Source organism: Cervus canadensis, chromosome 7, assembly GCF_019320065.1.
Source record: "Cervus canadensis isolate Bull #8, Minnesota chromosome 7, ASM1932006v1, whole genome shotgun sequence".
NCBI classification, from domain to species: Eukaryota; Metazoa; Chordata; class Mammalia; order Artiodactyla; family Cervidae; genus Cervus; species Cervus canadensis.
The window spans coordinates 20,337,197-20,358,141 of NC_057392.1; the positions used below are offsets into that span (position 1 = coordinate 20,337,197).

Below are 20,945 nucleotides of genomic sequence, written 5' to 3' on the forward strand. Positions count from 1 at the left end.
CTCCTGCATTGGCAGGTGGATTCTTTACCACTGTGCCACCTGGGAAGCCCCGTTTATTTCTACATCAGCTCATGCACTGTGCAGGCACTGTTGTGAGCTCACGTGCTGACCCACTGAATCCCTGAGACCTCACGTGCCGTCTCTTGCTGTGTTGCAGGCGAGGTTTGATTATGGGAGTCTGGAACTCTCACACATCCGTGGGCAACATCCTGGGCTCCTTGATCGCTGGCTACTGGGTGTCCACATGCTGGGGCCTGTCCTTCATCGTGCCCGGGGCCATCGTGGCTGCCATGGGGATCCTGTGCTTTCTGTTTCTCATCGAACGTAAGTACCATGGATGATGACCCCTTCCCGGGGTGGGTGGTGGCTTCTGGGGGACGAGTTTAGGAGAGGAGGCTGTTGTGGCTTTGTCCCGGGCAGGCATGGGGTTGCCCAGCTCTCCCAGGCCAGGCAGACTTCCTTCTTAGGTACAGGCTTCCCTGATGAACTGTTGTTCTCCTGGTCTGGTTGGATTCTCTGTTGTTTTCTGATTTCTGGAGTAAACTGATGTTGAAACTCCTCTGTTCCCCTGTTCCCTGTTCCCCTGCTCTGCAGCATCAGGCATACGTGGTCGTCCTCCACCTGCCACGTTGCTCACGGCCCAGCCCATGTGGCTGTACCCACTCACCCCAGTCTTGCTGCCACAAACTGAAACGTGCCTTGCCAGTTGTTTGCTCTCTGATAAGATATATCCTTGACAATGTTTTAAAACCATGGCATGACTTAAGCTCATGTATCTTAATTAGACAAGAATGTTCTACCAGAAAAATCCAATCCTTTTTTCCATCCTGGACTCAATACCAGGCTTCTGTTTTAACTGCATTTGAAAGTAATTTTTAAAATTATGATTGGCAGGACAAGGATCTTAACAGTTACACTAACCATAGAGAAGCAAGGGCTGCTTTCACTGTTTTATGTCAGGGTGTCCTAATCCCACAAGCTATTCTGATGAGTTATATTTGGCGTTTACATCTTTAATTTGGTTTAAAGCTAAATAAAATCATATGGTACTAGACAGTGCCCCACTGTCAGCTCCCAGGTAGAGATGCTCTGGAGTCGAATGACTTCATCCCTGTGGAACATTAATTGCAGCCTCAGCTTTGCATTCAGAGCAGTTTCATCATCCAAAAGATTAACGCATGTGGAGTTTCTTCTTTTTTCTTGTTTCTAATGGTAAGCTTTGCATTTTTAAAATAACCACCCATTTAGTGAAGCACACAGGAGGCTCTCAGGCCAACATTGTCCTGTCAGTGAGGACAGAAAGTTAGATGGAATTACTGTCCTGCCCCACCCAGTCCTAGCCCCCCACCCCCACCCCATGCAAGCAGGGGGGGGCGGCGCTGTTTACCTCCCAGTTTCACCATTTTCTCAAGGGGCTGAGTAAGCTTTTAGCAGCATCTCGAAATGGCCCGAACGAACAAATGAATTGTTAAACAGCTTATGGGCGGGGGAGGGTGGGTATTGTGGCTTCCTTGCCAACCTGTGGAATTAGCTGTAGCTTGCGTGTCACCAAAGTTCCAGGAAAGGCCGCCACGTCACCTGTTTTCCTCCAGGCTGTGTCCCCAGCACCCGGTACCGGCTCAACTGGACTCTCCTGGGGCCCCTTCCACTCCGTCACCTGGACAGTGACTCACAGGGGCCCCCCGGTGCCTCCTGCCCAGCGTCCAGAGTCTACAGAGGCTTTGTTCTCCTCCCTAACTGACAAAGGGGCGGTTCTGGAGGAAAGAGGCAAGGTGATGAGGGACTGAATATGTGGCAGTGGACAGGAGCTTGTTTGCTGGCCTGGCCAGGGCTCAGTCATCCAGATGGGACAGGATTTCCAGGAACAAGGAAGTCCTGATTTCGTCTTTTGTAATAAAATGAGAGCATCCTCCCCAGAGCCGCAGCTTCTGTGATTTCTGAGGGGCTGGGCGATGCTGAGAGGGTCCGTGTGGTAGTGACTGGGGGAGGGGGTTCTCCCAGAGGCACTTTCCTACCTACGCACCATCCTCTCACCCGCTCTCCTATTTCCATGGTGACCCAGGGGCTTTGCATCCCTTCCCGCCTCCCGCCCCCAGCCCACTCTGGGATGAAAGGCACCTGCCCAGGTCCCCCAAGGCCCTAAGGTGTTGCTGGGAGATGTAATGACGCTGACTTGGGGCACAATGGGCACTCGTGTCCCCCCCTCCTTGGCCTGGGGAGGGGAGGTGGCCCTCAGTGGGCCCTGAAGACTAAGAGGGGTCTCGGGGTGCTGCAGGCTGGGGGCAGGGTGCTGTGGGGCTGAAGTCCCCTCCTTTCATCACATTCATCTGGTCGATGCAGGGTCTCCTTACATGCAGTCTTAGCTTTTCACCGTTACCGGTAAATAAGTTCAAGGTTGTGCAAGACCATCCATTGAGTTCCTGGTCCCCATTCCTCACAAGGCCCCCAGAAATGTCCTCTCACTGCTCCTCCTCCTCTGCCCAAACCTGCCCCCTCCCCTGCACTCCTCCCGGCTGGGGCAGGGGCTCTGCCCACTCTGGTCCCCCCTCCCCTCGAGCATCACTCAGTCACCCGGTCCCGCGCTCTCTGCATTGGGCAGCTCTTCTCTGCACAGGAGTGGCCGTGCTTGTCTAAAGACCACTGAAGACCACCCTCGGCTGCTCGCTCAGGCCTCGCCTGGCCTCCGCCAAGGGCCCCAGGGCCTATCTCATGGACTTGGTGCTTCTCCACCTTCCCACTGACCGTCTTCCTTTTGAGATCGAGCTCTCAAGCCGCTGCTCTCTGCACACGGCTTTGACAGGAGGCCAGTTGGTTGTGCCCCTGACACCTCCCCCTGGGACAGCCCCTGTAGCCAGCCTCGTGGGAGGAGGCGTTTCTGTGGCCCCCTGACCATGCCCCGCCCCAACACTGGGACCCGGGCACCAGGGTCCCATGTCCACGAGTCACAACAAAGAGAAAAGCAGGTGGGCAGGTTCGACCCGAGCCAGGGCCTCATGAATGAGTCTTTTCCTCCTGGTCCCAATGTCACCTGTGAGCCAAGTCCACTGCCGACACTGTCACGCTAACAGGCTGCTAGCTGTCCCCTGCAGCGGAACAGAAGACCACGGGGTCCTTTCTGTCAAAGGGATCGGTACTGTATTCTTCCCCGTAACAAGGAAGTGGCGTTTGTATGAATGACAGGAGGCAGCTGTAAGCACATCCTGTGTCCAAGGGCAGAGCACCTGCAGAGAGGAAAGATCAGGTCCACGTGCATCTTGGTGATTTATTTCTGCCCCCTTAGCGTCCCGGATCCCTGACTCTGGGGTGGGTGGCAAAGCTGGAGGCGTGCCCCTTCTTGTGGCCAGCAGTGAGGGACAGGCCGTCCCTGCTCGTCCTTCCTGCCCAGAGCTGGGCCCAAGGACCCCGTGGGCACCCTGTCCTCTGGCCCCACTAGGGCTGCCTGGGAAGGTGCCCTCAGACATACCCCACCAAGGGTCACATGTGCCAATGTCATGCAGGTGAAAGCCCAGGAAAAAACACATCCTGGGGACTGGCCATGCCCACAAGGATGAGCCGTTGGGACTGCCCCAGGGGGTGCCTATGGGCGGGGGAAAGCTGAGGGTTGAGGGGAGCTGATGTCAGTGCATATCGCCAGATCCATCAGGCCCACCAGGGCTCCCTGGGCCTCCCCTCAGCAGAGGGCGAGCCAAGAGGAGCCTGCAGCCCAGGATCGCATGTGGTCTGGGGACCCCTAGACCATGTGCCCCTCTGTGTCTTGCAGGAGGGAACTCCGCTGTGGGAAGTTTAAAGTCCTGTGGCTCAGTTTGTGCCTCAAGGCAGTGAAACTGTCTCACCATCTTTCTATAAAAAGACCCAGGTTCACCATAGATAATATACGTGCTGTTCTTTCGAAACATCCCACCCTCACCTTCTCCCACAGAGTTCAAAAGTCTGTTCTGTACTTCTGTGTCTCTTTTTCTGTTTTGCATATTATCTATGGTGAAACAGATCACCAGCCCAGGTGGGATGCATGAGACAAGTGCTCGGGCCTGGTGTACTGGGAAGACCCAGAGGAATCTGGTGGAGAGGGAGGTGGGAGGGGGGATCAGGATGGGGAATACGTGTAAATCTATGGCTGATTCATATCAATGTATGACAAAACCCATTGAAAAAATAAATAAATAAAGGGGAAAAAAAAAAAAAAGACCCAGGTTCTGGGTGCTGGGGAGGGAGCAGAGCTGTTGAAAGGTGGCTTTATGGATTCTCAAGAAGTGGGGTTTGCTTCCCAAAGCTACTCAGGGCAATAAGGTCAGCTCTCGTTCCCAGATCACATGGACATGATCTTAAATTAGGAATATGAAAAAAGCCTAGCTTCTGGTTTTGTTCCTTTTCATGTCCTTCCCTCCTACGATGAAAAATTAATCAGTAGATCTAAGAAAGAATTGGAAAGTTTTATTTGAGCCAACTTTGAGGATTATTATTACCTGGGAAGAGCGTCATAGAACACTCTGAGAACTGTTCCACCAGTTAGAAATCAGGACACAGATCAGGTTTTTGAGACAGAAGACTGTACATCAAATGTCGTGTTATTGACAGATTACAAATCCAGGTCTGAGTGGCATCGCAGTGGGACCTGCGACCCCTGACCAGACCCAGAAGGGATGTGATCTTTAAGGACTGTTCTGTGGATGCTTGGAGAATGTTGTTCTTCCTGGCTGAGCAGGTGTTCCTGCCAATGGGGAGGTTTGAAAAGTGAAAGTGTCAGTCGCTCAGACATGTCCGGCTCTTTGTGACCCCATGGACTATAGCCCACCAGGGTCCTCTGTCCATGGGATTCTCCAGGCAAGAATACTGGAGTGGGTTGCTATTCCCTCCTCCAGGGGATCCTCCCGACCCAGGATCAAAGCTCAGTCTCCTGCATTGTAGGTAGATTCTTTACCTCGGAGCCACCAGGGAAGCCCCGATGGGAAAGTCTGGTCCATACCTAATCCAGACACAGAATGCACAGTGAGGAGGAGAGGTCTTCAAAGGGCAGAGGAGAGTCTTCATGTTTAAATTTTCTTTGCTTGCTATGAAATATGACTTATTTCACACCTCCTTGCATTTCAGTAAAAGGCATTTTGTTCTATTTCAAGATAGGTGTTTTGTGCCCACTAATCTTTCCTTCTTATTCATCCCATAACATTAAATGACTCATCCCAAATGTTATCAGAGTCCCACTGCTCAGATCTACTGGTCATATTTTCTGTTTCCTTCTGGCACTTATCCTTTAAATGTATCTGACAAGGCTGGTCTCCATAGTACACATATGCTCTGCTTGTTTTTGTTTGTAAACTATTTTCCATTTTGCAAAGCAGGCTTCAGATTCATGATGACCTGCGTTTGCTGGCACTGGTTGCCTGTTCTCCCCGCTTCAGTTCACAGGGATCAGGCAGGCTCGGAGCCTGAGTGAGGGAAGGGGTGTGTGCATGTGGGTTTGTGCAGGGGTGGTGAACCTCTGCCCTCACCCACCAGACATGCTGCCTTGCGCATTGCCTTTTTTTTTTTTAATGGTTGTTAAGTTAGTAAAAGTGTCAGATGGTGCCTTGTTCTGGTTTAATTTCTTGTGTCGGAGGAAGCACCCAGCCCTGATTCATGCTGTTCCTGTTTGGTGTTTCAGATCCGAAGGACATTGCCTGCTCTTCCTCCCCGGCCACGGTAAGGACATGCTCTCTGCTTCTCGTGTCTTCCGAGCCCGTGTCTGGTCACTGTCACCAGCCTGACCCTGTCTGTCCTGTCAGTGGGTAACCAAATGTGCACACTAGTCCCACCCTCAAAATATTGGCAGTTTTAGAAAAAGATTACTTGTAATGAGACCGATCGTCGTTGTCCTCGTGTGTAATCGTCCTTGTGCTCAGCTCAGACTTACGGAAGAGCATCCCTGTGCCGGAGGCGTTCCTGCACTTGTGTGTGTGACCTGGGCCGACGCTGAGTCATTGCCCCTGCTCAGTCCCCCTGACGGCTCAAGGAGCCCCTGGGGTGCCAGCTTCCCCAGGTCTCATGGGGAATCGGGGCTCCCCTTCCTCTTTCCAACTCTCAGAGGGATTCGGTCAGAGGGAGAGACTGGACTGATTTCTGGGGACATTTCATCAGATCCACCACCCTGGAGAGACCCATGGGTGGGGGGAAGGGAGGGCTTCCTGAGGGGCCCCCGAGGCCAGGGGCTGGGGCTGAGCTTGACCGCTTCCCCATCTGCTCTGTCCCTTCACACCTGCCCCACATCATGAGCAGAGCTCCGTGCAAAGCTGCATTTGCAAGGCCTTTCACAGGTGCTGGCTTCTGCGCACAGCCCCGTCCTGGGAATTTCCCATCTGAAGGTCTTCTTTTCAGCTTGCAGTTTTTGTTTTTCCAGTTCTTTAAAGTTTTTGTTAAAGAAACTTTAAAACACTAAGAAAGTAAAAAGAATAGTATCATGGATGTGCATGTGCCCATTACCTGCCCATCTCATGTTATCAGTACCCCTTGTAAGACACCCCTTCTCCTCAGGGTTTATTTTGTATTCAAATACTGGTCATCATATTATAACATTTTGTCTCTGACTATTTCAGTGTATGTTTATAAAATATAAGGATTCTTTTTTTTTTTTTAATTTATTTATTTGGCTGCTCTGAGTTTTAGTTGCAGCATGCAGAATCTTCTTGAGTCATGCAGTCTCAGAAGGTGTGACTTGCAGGCTAAGTTGCTTCTTGTCATGTGGGATCTTAGTTCCCCAACCAGGGATTGAACTCATGTCCTCTGCATTGCAAGGCAGATTCTTAACCAGTGGACACCAGGGCAGTCCCATAAGGACTCTTTTATTAGAAACAAACAAACAACAACAGAAAAGAACAGAAAAACAGTAGAGAAAATCAATTAAATTTGTCAACAGAAAAAACACAACCTGTAAGTTGTGAGTAATGTTTTATTCAGAGAACTCATTGAGGACTGAAGCCTCTCAGTGGCTCTGAGCAAGCGTTCCAAAGAGGTAAGGGAGGGGCCAGGATGGATAGGCGTTTTTGCTGAAAAAAAAGCCACATACTTCAAAAGATTATTGCTAATCACAAAAAACCAGACATCTCAAGTAAATGACTTTATCACATCTATCTGTATAGTAAGATGCAGGAGGCTGGGCTCACTGAAATTATTCCTTAAAGCATCCTAGATATCCTAGCTATCTATGGCTAGGATCCTTTTTCATCTTCCTGAAACCCCTCAGGGCACACCTTAGAAGGGGTCTGTAGTGGCTGATGGCTTGGTGGCAACAGCATTCTTTGTTTACTGAAACTGGGGGTCAACATTTTTTGACCATAAGTCAAAAGTTGGTCCTTTGAAAAGATCTATAAATGGAGAATCCTTTAGACTGATCAGGAAAAAGACAGAAGATTCACATTACCAAAATCTGAAATGAGAGAGGGGATGTTACTACCAACTTTATAGAAAGAAGAAGTATAAAGGAATTCTATGGACAACTGTATACTAACAAGTTAGATAGCTTAGAATAAATGGGGAAATTCCTAGAAAAATATAAATTGCCAGAACTGACTTGAGAGAGAATCTGAATAGACCTATAACAAGGAAAGAAACTGAATTATTAATGAAAAGTTTTAATATTAATACAAAGAAAACCCCAGGACTAGATGACTTCACTGGTGAATTCTACCAAACATTCAAAGAATTAATACCAGCTATTCACAAACTCTTCCAAAGAAATAAAAGAAAACACTCCCCATGTATTCTATATTATCCTATAATATAAGAAGACAAGACATCACAAGAACAGAAAACTGCAGACCAAGTTCTCTCATGAGTATAGATGCAAAACTTAACAAAATACTAATCCAGCAGCATATAAAAAGGGTTAAGCATCATGATTCACTGGGATTTATTCCAGTATACACCTGGTTTAACACCTGAATATCAATTAATGTAATACTTACCTCAATAGAATAAAGGACAGAAACTGGGGTCATTTCAATAGAGGCAGAGAAAGCCTTCAACAAAATCCAGCATCCCTTAATGATGAAACACTCAGCAGACTAGACATAAGAGAGACTTGCCTCAACCAGATGAAGGGCGTCTATGAAAATCCACAGCTAATATCACACTTGATGCTGAAAGATGGGATGCTTTCCCTGTAACATCAGGAACAGAACAAGGATGACTGCTCTCGCCATTTCTAGTTGATGTACAGGAAGTTCTAGCCAGAGCATTTGAACAAGAAAATGAAATTCGAGGCATGCAGATTGGACAGTTCAGTTCAGTTTGGTCGCTCAGTCCTGTCCAACTCTTTGTGACCCCATGAACCGCAGCACGCCAGGCCTCCCTGTCCATCACCAACTCCCGAAGTCCACCCAAACCCATGTCCATCGAGTCGGTGATGCCATCCAGCTATCTCATCCTCTGTCGTCCCCTTCTCATCCTGCCCCCAATCCTTCCCAGCATCAGGGTCTTTTCCAATGAGTCAACTCTTCGCATGAGGTGGCCAAAGTATTGGAGTTTCAGCTTCAACATCAGTCCTTCCAATGAACACCCAGGACTGATCTCCTTTAGGATGGACTGGTTGGATCTCCTTGCAGTCCAAGGGACTCTCAAGAGTCTTCTCCAACACCACAGTTCAAAAGCATCAGTTATTTGGTGCTCAGTTTTCTTCATCGTCCAACTCTCACATCCATACATGACTACTAGAAAAACCATAGCCTTGACTAGACGGACCTTTGTTGGCAAAGTAATGTCTCTGCTTTTAAATATGCTATCTAGGTTGGACAGGAATAAGTCAAAAGTGCCTCTTTGTAGACGGTGTGATATTGTCTATGGGAAATCCCAAGGAATCCACCAAAAACCTATTCAAGCTAATTAAAAAATTAGCAAGGTTGCAAGATACAAAATCAGTGTATAAAAGTCAGTTGTATTTCTATACATTAGCAATGAACAATCCAAAAATGAAATTGAGAAGGCAATTTTATTGACAGCAACAGCAAAAGGAATGAAATACTCAGGGATAAATTTAACCAAGGACAAGACTGATACATTGAAAACTACAAAACATTGTTGAAAGAAATTGAAGCCCTAAGAAATGAAAATACATCCTGTATTCACTGCCAGAAACACTCAGTGAATATTGTCAAGACGGCAGTATTTCCCTAAATGGACCTACTGATTGTGTGTAATCTATATCAAAGCCCCAGCTGGCTTCTTGGCAAAAATTGATAAATTTATCCTTGATTTCTTGTGAAAATTCAAGGAATCTAGAGTAGCCAAAAGAATCCTGAAAAAGAGCAAAGTTGGACTCACATGTCCCAGTTTCAAAACTTACTACAAAGCTGCTCTAATAAGGCTCTGTCTATGTTACTACCATAAGGTTAGACATATAGATCGATAGACTAGAACTGAGTCCAGAAACAAACCCTCACATGTATGGTCAATTGTTTTTCGACAAAGGTGCCAAGACCATTCAATGGGAAAAAGATAGTCTTTTTAACACATGGTGCTGAGACAGCTGGAGAGCCACATTCAAAGAATGAATTTGGAACACTTCCTCATACCATACACAAAATTAAAATGGATTAAAGACCTGAAATGAAAGTGAAAGTCACTCAGTCGTAGCCAACTCTTTGTGACCCCATAGACTATACAGTCCATGGAATTCTCCAGGCCAGAATACTGGAGTGGGTAGCCTTTCCCTGCTCCAGGGGATCTTCCTGACCCAGGGATCAAACCCAGGTCTCTCGCATTGCAGGCAGATACTTTACCAGCTGAGCCACAAGGGAAGCCCAAGAACACTGGAGAGGGTAGCCTTTCCCTTCTCCAGGGGATCTTCCTGACCCAGGAATCGAACCAGGGTCTCCTGCATTGCAGGCGGATTCTTTACCAACTGAGCTATCAAGGAAGCCCCAAAGACCTAAAGGTGAGAGCTAAAACTATAAAACTCTTAGAAGAAAATACAGGAGGAAATCCTCATGATCTTGGATTAAGCCAGCCTCCTAGGATATCACACCAAAACCACAAAGCATGGAGGTAAAAACAGATAAATTGTACTTCACTGAATTTAAAGCTTCTAGGCAAAGGATACCATCAAAAAAGTGAAAATACAACCCAAAGAATGGTAGAAAACATGCACAAATCATATATCTGATCATAGACTTGTATCTAGATTATGTAAAGAACTCTGCATTCAGAAGAGTATATCTTTCTGTTTCTCCTTTGCCTTTAGCTTTTCTTTTCTCAGCTATTTGTAAGGCCTCCTCAGACAACCATTTTGCATTTTGCATTTCCTTTTCTTTGGGATAGTCTCGATCACTGCCTCCTCTACAATGTCACGAACCTCTGTCCATATTTCTTCCGGAACTATCCTAAAGGAAATCACTCCTGAATGTTCATTGGAAGGACTGATGCTGAAGCTGAAGCTCCAATACTTTGGCCACCTGATGCAAAGAACTGACTCTTTGGAAAAGACCCTGATACTGGGAAAGATTGAAGGCAGAAGGAGAAGGGGACGACAGAGGATGAGATGGTTGGATGGCATCACTGACTCAATGGACATGAGTTTGAGCAAGCTCTGGGAGTTGGTGATGGACAGGGAAGCCCGGAATGCTACAGTCCATGGGATCGCAAAGAGTTGGACATGACTGAGTGACTGAACTGAACTGAACTATATAAAGAACACTTGGAACTCAGTAATAGAAGACAACCTAGTTTAAGAAGGTTAAAAGAATCTGAAGAGATGTTTCTCCAAATAAGATAAATAAATGGCCAATAAACACGTGAAAAGCTGTTTAATGTCATTAGTCATCAGGGAAGTATAATCCAAGCCATAATGAGATACTACTTCATACTCATTGCAGTGGCTGGAATCAAGAAGATAATAGCAGATTGGAACACTCGTATACTGCTGGTGAGGATATTAAAATGGTGCAACCACTTTGGAAAACAGTCTGGCAGTTCCTCAAAACGTTAAGCATAGAGTTACCAGATGACCCAGCAATTTCACTCCTAGGTGCATCTAAGAGAAATTAAGTGCAGTGCGGTGCATGTGCGCCCAGTTGTGTCTGACTCTTTGCGACTCCATGAACTGTAGCCCACCATGCTCTTCTGTCAATGGAATTTTCCAGGCAAGAATACTGGAGTGGGTTGCCACGCCCTCCTCCAGAGGATCTTCCTAATCCAGGGATAGAACTCAGGTCTTCTGCATTGCGGGTGGATTCTTTACCACTGATGCTACCTGAGAACCAAGAGAAATTAAAACATATTTACTGTACACACACACACACACACACGTGCATGCATGCACACAAACACACACACACCATAACCCCAGTGGTTGAGCTGTATCTTCTCCGACAAGTCTATGCGGAGGGTGTTTTCTTCCTTCTGTCTGCAGGTGTAAGGAGGTCTCTTTTTTTTCACTTGTTAGAGAAAAACATTGGCCTATATTATTTCTGAAGGCCTTTCAGTCTTAAAAATGTCAAAGTCATTCAGTAAACTTAAATTGCCTTAACCAGCATTTTTACATTTGTTTATCCTTCGGTCTTGTCACTTTGCCAACAAAAGTCTGAATAATCAAAGCTATGGTTTTCCAGTAGTCATGTATGGATGTGAGAATTGGACCATAAAGAAAGCTGATGGCCAAAGAACTGATGTTTTCAAATTATGATGCTTCAGAAGACTCTTGAGAATCACTTGGACTGCAAGGAGATCAAACCAGTCAGTCCTAAAGGAAATCAACCCTGAATATTCATTGGAAAGACTGATGCTGAAGCTCCAATACTTTGGCCACCTGATGTGAAGAGCCAGCTCATTGGAAAAGCTCCTGATGCTGGGAAAGACTGAGGGCAAAAGGAGAAGGGAGCCGCAGAGGGTGAGATGGTTGGATGGCATCACCAACTCGATGGACATGAATTTGAACAGACTCTGGGAGATAGTGGAGGACAGAGGAGCCTGGTGTGCTGCAGTCTGTGGGGCTGCAAAGAGTTGGACGTGAGTTTGCGATTGAACAACAACGGCAATGTTCTTCAGTCTTGGATGATTCTTCAGGAAAGGTTTTCACTTTTACCCTCTGTTATTCTGAGGGTCTGGAGTCTTGAGAATAAGCTGAGTAGCCTTTGTTTTGTTTTAAACATTTGCCTTATTTTTCCCTTGGTAGCATTTTCATGAAGACAGTATTCTTGCTGCAGTGAGCATAGCTGTCATGTCTGGTTGTTGATTCAGCATTTGCTCTAATTAACTTTATTCCCTCAGCATCCAAGAGGCTACGAGAATGGTGCGCATAGGTTCCGGCCACAGAAGCCAGTCCCAGCCGAGAAGTCTCTGGTGAGTTCCGCAGGCAGGCAGTTGGGGTCCTGCCTCAGTGACACCTGTTGCAGACACCCAGGGTGTTGTATTTCTTCAGTTCACATTTGTTCATTTTGTTTGGATGGTGGGCTGTGCTTACTTAAAGTTTGTGACTCAAATTTGTGAGCGATTCATTCATTGGACAGCCATCTGCAGCATTTGGGGTTGCAGCCCCTCTCCAGGTGAGACTGGGGCAGGGGCATCATCCCCTCACCCCTCACCCAATATCCCATCACCCCCGTGGACCTCACATCCTGGGGGGAAGAGGACAGGCATGGGGTACAGAGAGAAAACCAACCAGACAGAGCTGCCCAGAGAGGACTGAGCAGCCGCTAGTTCAGGCCTGGTCTTGGGAGCCTCCCTAAGCCAGTGGACAGAGGTGTCTAGGAGGTGAGGGCTGAGTCTGCACATACTGACCCAAGGGGGTTTCAGGTGGGGAGAGCATAAGGTGGGCTGGGAGTAAGAGGGGGACCCAGAGTCAACATAGAAAGTCAGCTTCCAGCCCCTTCACTGACTGTCCATTATACAGAAGAGGAAGTTGAGGCACAGATGGGCTGAGCTCCCTGCCAGGTTCCCCTCAGAAGTGAAGAGGTTAGATGCAGTCCAGGGCTATTCCCTGGCCTGGGCCTCACCTGCCCGTCTCCTCTTAGGATGCGGTCAGCCCTCCGTGTCCAGAGGGCTGTGAACCTGCCCATATGGGGGCTGACTGTTCTTAGCCATCGTATGCAAGGGATTTGGGTATCTGATGATTTGAGTCTCTTAAGGGAATCCTGATACCAATCCCCTACAGATCCCGGGTACCAAGGGAGGGCTGTGCTCCCAAGAAATGCCTCGCATCACTTCTGCCTGGCTGACCACACCCAGCTGCAGGGCCGCTTTATATTTGGTTATAATCCTTGAAAGTGTATGGTATTCTCCTTTCAAGTCAGTTAGCTTAAAGGATAAGTGTTTTAAACAGACTTCCTACATTTTTTTTCTTTATTGCCCAAGGGAATGATTTCAGGTGGTTGAAATAATGGAAAAAGGAAAAATAGTGTCTCATACAGTTTGGTGCTTGGATTTTAGTGAAATTCAACTGAAATGCTTTCAAATCTCTACTCATTTCTGAGTTTCCATCAAAATCAGGTATCTCAGATTGGGCTGATGTAACAAAAATATCATAGACTGGGTGGCTAAAACGATAAACATTTACTTCTCGCATTTCAGACGTGTATTTCTGGAGGCTGGGAAGTCCCAGATCAAGGCTCCAGCAGATCCAACATCTGGAGAGAGCCTGCTTCCTGGCTGGTGGGCGGCTCGCTTCGCCAGGAACCCTCACTTGGTGGAGCAGGGAGAGAAGCCAGCTCTCTGCTGTCTTTTCTAATGTGGGCACTAACCTCCTCACCCAGCTCCACCCTTGTGGCCTAATCACCTCCGGGAGGCCCCACCTCCTAATTCCATCATGTTAGAGACAGAGGTTCAACATCCACATTTGGTGGGGAACAGAAATGCCGATACAAAGCATCGGGCCTTAATCAATGTCCAGATGGCTCTAATTCCTCTCCATCTGCTGCTGAAGACTTACCTTTCTCTAGAGGTGAGAGCCAGGCCCTGAGTTCTAATGTAGTTTTGTGTGTGTGCTCAGTTGTGGCCGACTCTTCACGACCTCATGGACTGTAGCCCACCAGGCTCCTCTATCTATGGGATTCTCCAGGCAAGAATACTGGAGTGGGTTGCCATGCCCTCCTCCAGGGGATCTTCCCAGCCCAGGGATCAAACCTGCATCTTTTGCACTGGCAGGCAGATTCTTTACCACTAGAGCCCCCTGGGAAGCCCCTCTAATGTGGTTACTGGCCAGGAAAGCTAACCCTGTCTTCTAAATGTGACTTCCTGTTCCTTTTTCTTTTTCTTCTACGAAAGTCTATTTACCAACGTGTCACCAAAGAGACAGTGACATATTCCGAGGCCGCAGTAGGTCCTGTTTCAGGCTGACCTTGACGTGGCCGTGACCAGGCAGGTGTCGGCCAGGGTGGAAGGTCGTCTCCTTTCAGCTGGCCCCGGCGCACTCATCAGGCTTGGTCCCCTCCCTTCTGTCGTAGGAAGAGCTCACGCACTGGGGTCGCCCTCGGGTCAGCAGGCAGGATGTGTCACAGGTTTGACAGCACGCCCTGGTGTCCCCTTTCACAGAGTGACCAGTTCAGAGTTGAGCCTTACCCAGGCCCCTGACCACGATGGCTTTTCAGCCGGGACTGCTTAATCCTTTTCTGCCCCAGGCGTGGTTCTTAACGACTTCATGGAAAAATCATAAAGAAAGGGGTAGGGCAGGGACGAGAACGTGGACAGAGAAAGAGGCTCTGGGATCACTTGCCATGTGGTGACCTGCGTCCAACCTTGCAGGTTTTCATGATGTCATGTTGGGGATGGTTGGCATTCGTCATCCTTATAGCTATGTGTCTTTTTGTCATCCTTGGCGTCTCTGAGGGTCTTTTGTTTAACAATTCTTTCCACTTTTTGTTGTTTTTATCTTTGTAAATTTTATTTTTATTGAAGTATAGTTGAGTTTCAATGCTGTGTTAATTGCGTTATGCACACATATATTAACACAGCCTTTTTCATATTCTTCTCCATTGTGATTTATCACAGGATATTGGATATAATTCCCTGTGCTCTCCAGTAGGACCTTGTTTATCCATTCTATATATTCCAGTTTCCATCTGCTCATCCCACTCTCCCATCCAACTCTCTCCTGCACCTCTGAGGGTCTTTCTGATGGGCTGTGGCTCAGCAACCACTTAAAGAGTGCTGAGTGGGTGTTTAGATGCTAAAGGTTAATGACCTAGGTCGATGGGATTGGGGTGGGGGGGGGAAGGAGGTCCAAGTGGGAAGGGATATATATACATATACACACAACTGATTCACCTGGTTATACAGAAGGAACTAGCACAACATTGTAAAGCATTTATACTCCAATAAGAAATTCTTTAATAAAAGCAGAAATAAAGGTTACTCCATCCGACAACTGCACGTGGGGCCAGCACAGGTTGAGGCTGGGCTGAGCCATCGTTCATGTAAACTCCCGTGTGTGTTTTGCTTTCACCACATGGAGCCCTTTTGCTCTGTGAATGTGTAAACCTCCGAGTGCGGGTCCTTGGCTGAATGAGCCCCCGGCCCACTGAGGGCTCTCTGTCCCAGCAGATGCCCTGGGGGCCCCAGACACACCGCTTCCGGTACCCAGTTCCCCCAGCGGGTCTCTGTTGGTTCCCAGGTTGCTTTCCTGGTTCGCTTTGGAAGCCTCCCCCATGACCTCACTGATCCCTCCTCCAGATGCTGCAAAATACTGGACTTGGGAGGATGGAACCACATAGAGGATGAGCAGGTGTGGGCAGGAGGCCTATCTTAAATGAAGACATGGCTTCCCGACTGGCCTGAGGGGCTCTTCACAGCTTAGGGCAGAGGGGCTGGGCTGGGGCTTTGAACCCAGTATACAGAATACCCTACCCAGTGTTCTGAACAAGGAAGGGTCAGTGCCAACCCTGGGCTGTGACCAGGTGGGTTTCAGTGCTGGACCTGTGATTACTACCCTCCTGGCTGAGCAGTCTTTTCTCTTCCTTTTTTCTCGTTATCTGGCTGCATTTCATGGTCCACCTGTCAGAACATTCAGTGTTAAAAAAAAAAAAAAAAAGTCTATCCTGCAGTTCTCAGCCTAATGACACAAATGACTCTCTGGGGTCCTGCCCCAAGACTGCTATATTGGGTCTAGGGTACAGCCTGGGCACTGGGGTCTCTCAGAGTCCCCAGGAGATGCCAGGGTTGAGAACAATTGATTTCGTTTCCTACACAGGACAGCTGGTGCTGGTGGTAAAGAACCCACCTGCTAATGCAGGAGATGTAAGAGATGCGGGTTCAATCCCTGGGTTGGGAAGATCCCTGGAGGAGGGAATGGCAACCTACCCCAGTACTCTTGCCTGGAGAATCCCAAGGACAGAGGAGCCTGGTGGGCTACGGACCATAGGGTCTCAAAGAGTCGGACACGACTGAAGTGACTTAACACACACACAGGACAGCTATAATTCCCAAGAGAGAAGTTTATTTCCAAACTCAAATAGAGGGTCTCTGTGTTCATATACCTCTGTGGCATTGTCTTCAGGAGGATGCTCTGGTTCCAAACCGGGGCTTGTCATCTGCATCCTGGAACATCAGAGCACATAGTTAACTGTGACCACGCTCACCAGAGGACAGCTCTCCATGTCCAAGCCATTCATGGCGGGAGGCAGTCTTCTCAGTGAAGCAGCCAAGAGGGGAGGTGCTGGGTGCTCAGTGCCCGAGGGGCTGCCAGTGCTGCAACCTGCCACCCTGTTTTCCAAATTTCTGTTCTCCACCAGAAGAGAATTCTGATATCAAGAAAGAGATGTGGCAATGCTTTGTGATTTTCTTGTTTTTTTCAATTTAACTGCATTTTGAATATAGCTTGCACAGTTTATAGTGTGAGTGAGTGATAATCACTCAGTCATGGCTGACTCTTTGTAACCCAATGGACTGTAGCCTGGCAGGCTCCATTGTCCATGGAATTCTCCAGGCAAGAATACTGGAGTGGGTGAGATAAATCAATAAAACCTGTTTGATTATGTGGAAAGTCTGGAGTACATAGAAACATCTCTTTTTAAATCTTCGACCTTCATAGTGCCTTTATGAAGGACATTTGTCAGTCATCCTTGCTCTGACTTGATGTCCCACCCTGAGTTCTTTGCTTTAATGGTGATAAACTTTAAGGATGTCCAGAATCAAAATTTATGAAATATTGGAAGTTTATGAAGTTTAAAATAATATTGTTTGTGATCATGTCCTTTGTGAACTTCTTAAAAAATACAGGATCATGTAAAAAATTAACTGACATTTCATACAAATTACACATAATTCTGGGGCTTCCCTGATAGCTCAGTTGGTAAAGAATCCACCTGCAATGCAGGACACCCCAGTTTGATTCCTGGGTCAGGAAGATCCACTGGAGAAGGGATAGGCTACCCACCCCAGTGCTCGTGCTTCCCTTGTGGCTCAGTAAACAATCTGCCTAACAATGTGGAAGGCCTGGGTTGGGAAGATCCCCTGGAGAAGGGAAAGGCTACCCACTCCAGGATTCTGGCCTGGAGAATTCCATGGACTCTCGTCCATGGGCTTGCAGAGAGTCGGACATGACTGAGTAACTTTCACTTTCACACATAATTCTACCACTGAGTGATAATCATTGTCAATTTAGAATTTAGCTTCTTTTTCCCTAAAAATAAATCCAATAGTTAACCTACTAAAATAGGTTTATATTTAAACATTCGATGAGAGCATAATGAAAATGCTTTTGAATGATGTTTTATTGCTTAATGTATCATAAACACTTTCTCATGTCTTCAAATCTCACAACCTTTTTTGTTTTTTGCAACTGCAGAGTATGTCTTTTATGTGGATGTACTTTAGCAATTTTTCTCAATAATGGTGTGACATTAATTTTATCATATAAGTATTTTTCCACCTCGAAAAGTATTTTTCGCAAATAGAGTCCTAGAGTTGAGTCAAAAGATTTTGCATGTCTTTGATTACTATTTCCCAAAACCACATGGATGCTAATGGCCGTAAAGCAATGGCTATGTGAGGACATCATCCAAGGCATACTCACCTCCCATATTGACTGCCTGATAACATGTTTTTTCTCTTCCCTTCCCTTTTTCTGCGGTGTTCGTCTCCAGGACCCAGAGATGCAGCGTCTACTACTGTCGGATGGGAAACACTCTGGCCACCAGAACCACGTGGTCATCCTCCCGGCAGATGGTGGGGGCGGCATGGCAGCCATCAGCTTCACAGGGGCCCTGAAGATTCCCGTGAGTACATGAGCCTCTCAAAAGGGGGCATTTGTGAACAGTGAACAGTGTCTGTTTACTACAAATTACACATAATGCTGTGAACAGACACTGGGCTGTTGATAAGTTTAAAAAGAGAAATCCATGATCATATTATCTATACATTAGAAATCCAAATGCTGTCCTTAAGTGGCTCAGTTTTGTTCAATTCTTTGTGACCCCATGGAATGTAGCCCGCCAGGCTCCTCTGTCCATGAGATTCTCCAGGCAAGTATCCTGGAGTGGGCTGCTATTTCCTCCTCCAAGGGATCTTCCTGACTCAGGGATCGAAACTGTGTCTCCTGCATTGGCAGGAAGGTTCTTTACCACTGAGCCACTTCGGAAGCCCATAGAAATCCATAGCATGAACCAGAATTGCAAGCAGATCAGCTCAAGGCTGAATAAGGCCGCAGTGTTTTGTTCACCTGTTAATAGTTATAAAATATATTACATATGTATGTGATGGATGTGAAATCCATGAGCTCCCAGAGCAGAGCATCCTGGGAGCTGTGCAAAGGGCTGGGAGCAACTGTGTTCCTCTGACGTGGAGCTGTGGAGGGGGACAAAGGCAGGGAGCCGAGAGCAGAGAGGGGAGGAGGGGGAGAGCACACTGGCCCCTGGGGGCCATGCTCTAGAATACCTGGCTCCTGCCGTTGGGTGCCTGTTTAGGGGAACAGATGCAGGCAAGGGCACTTCCCTCATGCTGGCCTCGGGGAGAATTGGAAGAGGAAATCCAGAGGCTCCATAGCAACTGTGCTGAGCTCAAAACCCAACAGTGCACCCAGATCCTCAGCATCATGGCACACAGTGAAGGAACTGAGAACTGCTGCTTTAAACAGAAAGTTCTGCCAGCTCCCAGATGAAACTGAGCTGCTGAGGACCCGGGAGCTGGTCTCCTGCCAGAAGAGACATTGAAGGTCTGGCCTGGACTCTCCAGAGTCCCTAACAAAGATCTCTGGGGGGTTGGCCTGAAAGAGATGCTAGTTCTAAATAAAAGTTATTTTTTAAATGTTGTTAATAACAAGTAGTGACTTTTCTGTTCTTACTTTATTGTGTAGCTGGGTCAAATACTGTTGCTAAAATTAAGGTGCCCACCATTAGTAGAAGTTGGGTGGAGGCGAGAACAGGCTTCAGAACCCTGGCCTGGCCCTGCCACAGGCGGGCTGGGCATGCCCGGCGCAGGTGGTCACCACTCTAGGCCTCTGCTTCCTCACCTGTAGTGCGGGCTCGGCCACTGCACAGCTAGCTAGTGCTGTTCTCGGGGTCAAATGAGATCATTAACTACCCAACAGGCACAAGGTCACACACCTGGTGAGCGTGAAGTACATTATACACACCTCCCACGCTGGGTGTGGCTGTGAAAACGTTGTGTAATTTCCAGAGCACTGGCATGAGTTGCATATTGTGTCTTCTGCTTGGATTTGAAGCGTGTTCATAGCTATGCACTGTGATAGCCTGGGAGAAGCAGCCAAGGGGTCGGTTCCTCAGTGTTACCCAATTTCTCACGCTCATTTCCCAAGTGACCCCTGGACTTGCTATCCCACAAGGGCCACTTCTTTCTAAACGTAGACACAAAATGGAATATGTAAGCATTTCTCAATAGCCATGAGACCCCAAACCTCAGTTTCCTCATCAGAATCTACATTTCTCTTCTGGGTATCACTGTCCAACTGCTCGCTGCTTGAATTAAACACTTGAGAAGCAAATGCTGATAGAAAGGAAAGTTGCTTTAACCAGAGTACCAGCAATCAGGGAGGAGGACTTGTGTCCCCAAAACCAACTTCGAAGAGGCCACAAAAGTTTTTAAAGAGAAAAAGAGTAATCTCGGTTAATCACCAAGATGAAGGATCAGGGCTATCATCACTCCCACTGCCTGCAGGCTTATCAACTCTCCATGATCTTCCTCCAGATGCTGTATTGTTCACACAGTTTACTTGTGAGATTACTGAAGGGGAAGCCAAGGAGGAAATCTGGTCATCTGTTAATTATTTATTCTTCATTTTTACTTCTTTGATCTAGGAAAGAACTGACCAATTAGGCAAAGTATTGTGTGAGCCAAAGATTTGAAAGATCTGGCTCCAGCCAGAAATGAGTAGAGTATGCGAGTAACTGGTTTAAGTTTAGTTAAAATGTAGTGGGCAGTGATGCAGCCATGAAATTAAAAAATGCTTGCTCATTGGAAGAAAAGCTATGACAAACCTAGACAGCGTATTAAAAAAGCTGATGCATTGCTTTGCTGACAAAGGTCCATATAGTCAAAGCTATGGTTTTCCCAGTAGTCATGTGTGGATGTGAGAGTTGGACCATAAAGAAGTCTGAGCGCTGAAGAATTGATGCTTTTGAATTGTGGTGTTGGAGAAGACTCTTGAGAATTCCTTGGACTGCAAGGACCAGTCCATCCTAAAGGAAATTAGTCTTGAATACTCATTGTAAGGACTGATGTTGAAGCTGAAACTCCAATCCTTTGGCCACCTGATGTGAAGAGCAGACTCATTGGAAAAGATTCTGATGCTAGGAAAGGTTGAGAGCAGGAGGAAAAGTGGGCAGCAGAGGATAAGATGGTTGGATGGCATCACTGACTCAATGGACATGAGTTTGAGCAAACTCTGGGATATAGTGAAGGACAGGGAAGCCTGGCAGATTACTGTCCAAGGAGTCGGACAGGACTTAGGACTGAACAACACCAATAACAACACGTTATAGCTTTGCTAAAGGGACAAGACAAAAGGGGCCTCCTGCAGAGAGCTCCTCCCTGCC

At 47.3% G+C, this 20,945-nt stretch overlaps 1 protein-coding gene across 4 annotated transcripts in view; it reads left to right on the forward strand.

Moving 5' to 3' along the window:
• Positions 1–20,945, forward strand: part of SLC37A1 (solute carrier family 37 member 1) — a 72,380-nt gene that overhangs the window by 33,384 nt on the left and 18,051 nt on the right. For all 4 annotated transcript variants that reach the window (XM_043474488.1, XM_043474489.1, XM_043474490.1 and 1 more), the window contains 4 exons: positions 158–324; positions 5,639–5,676; positions 12,232–12,303; positions 18,039–18,170. In XM_043474488.1, coding sequence (XP_043330423.1) covers positions 158–324; positions 5,639–5,676; positions 12,232–12,303; positions 18,039–18,170 — 409 coding nt within the window. The remainder of the gene's footprint in view (positions 1–157; positions 325–5,638; positions 5,677–12,231; positions 12,304–18,038; positions 18,171–20,945) is intronic.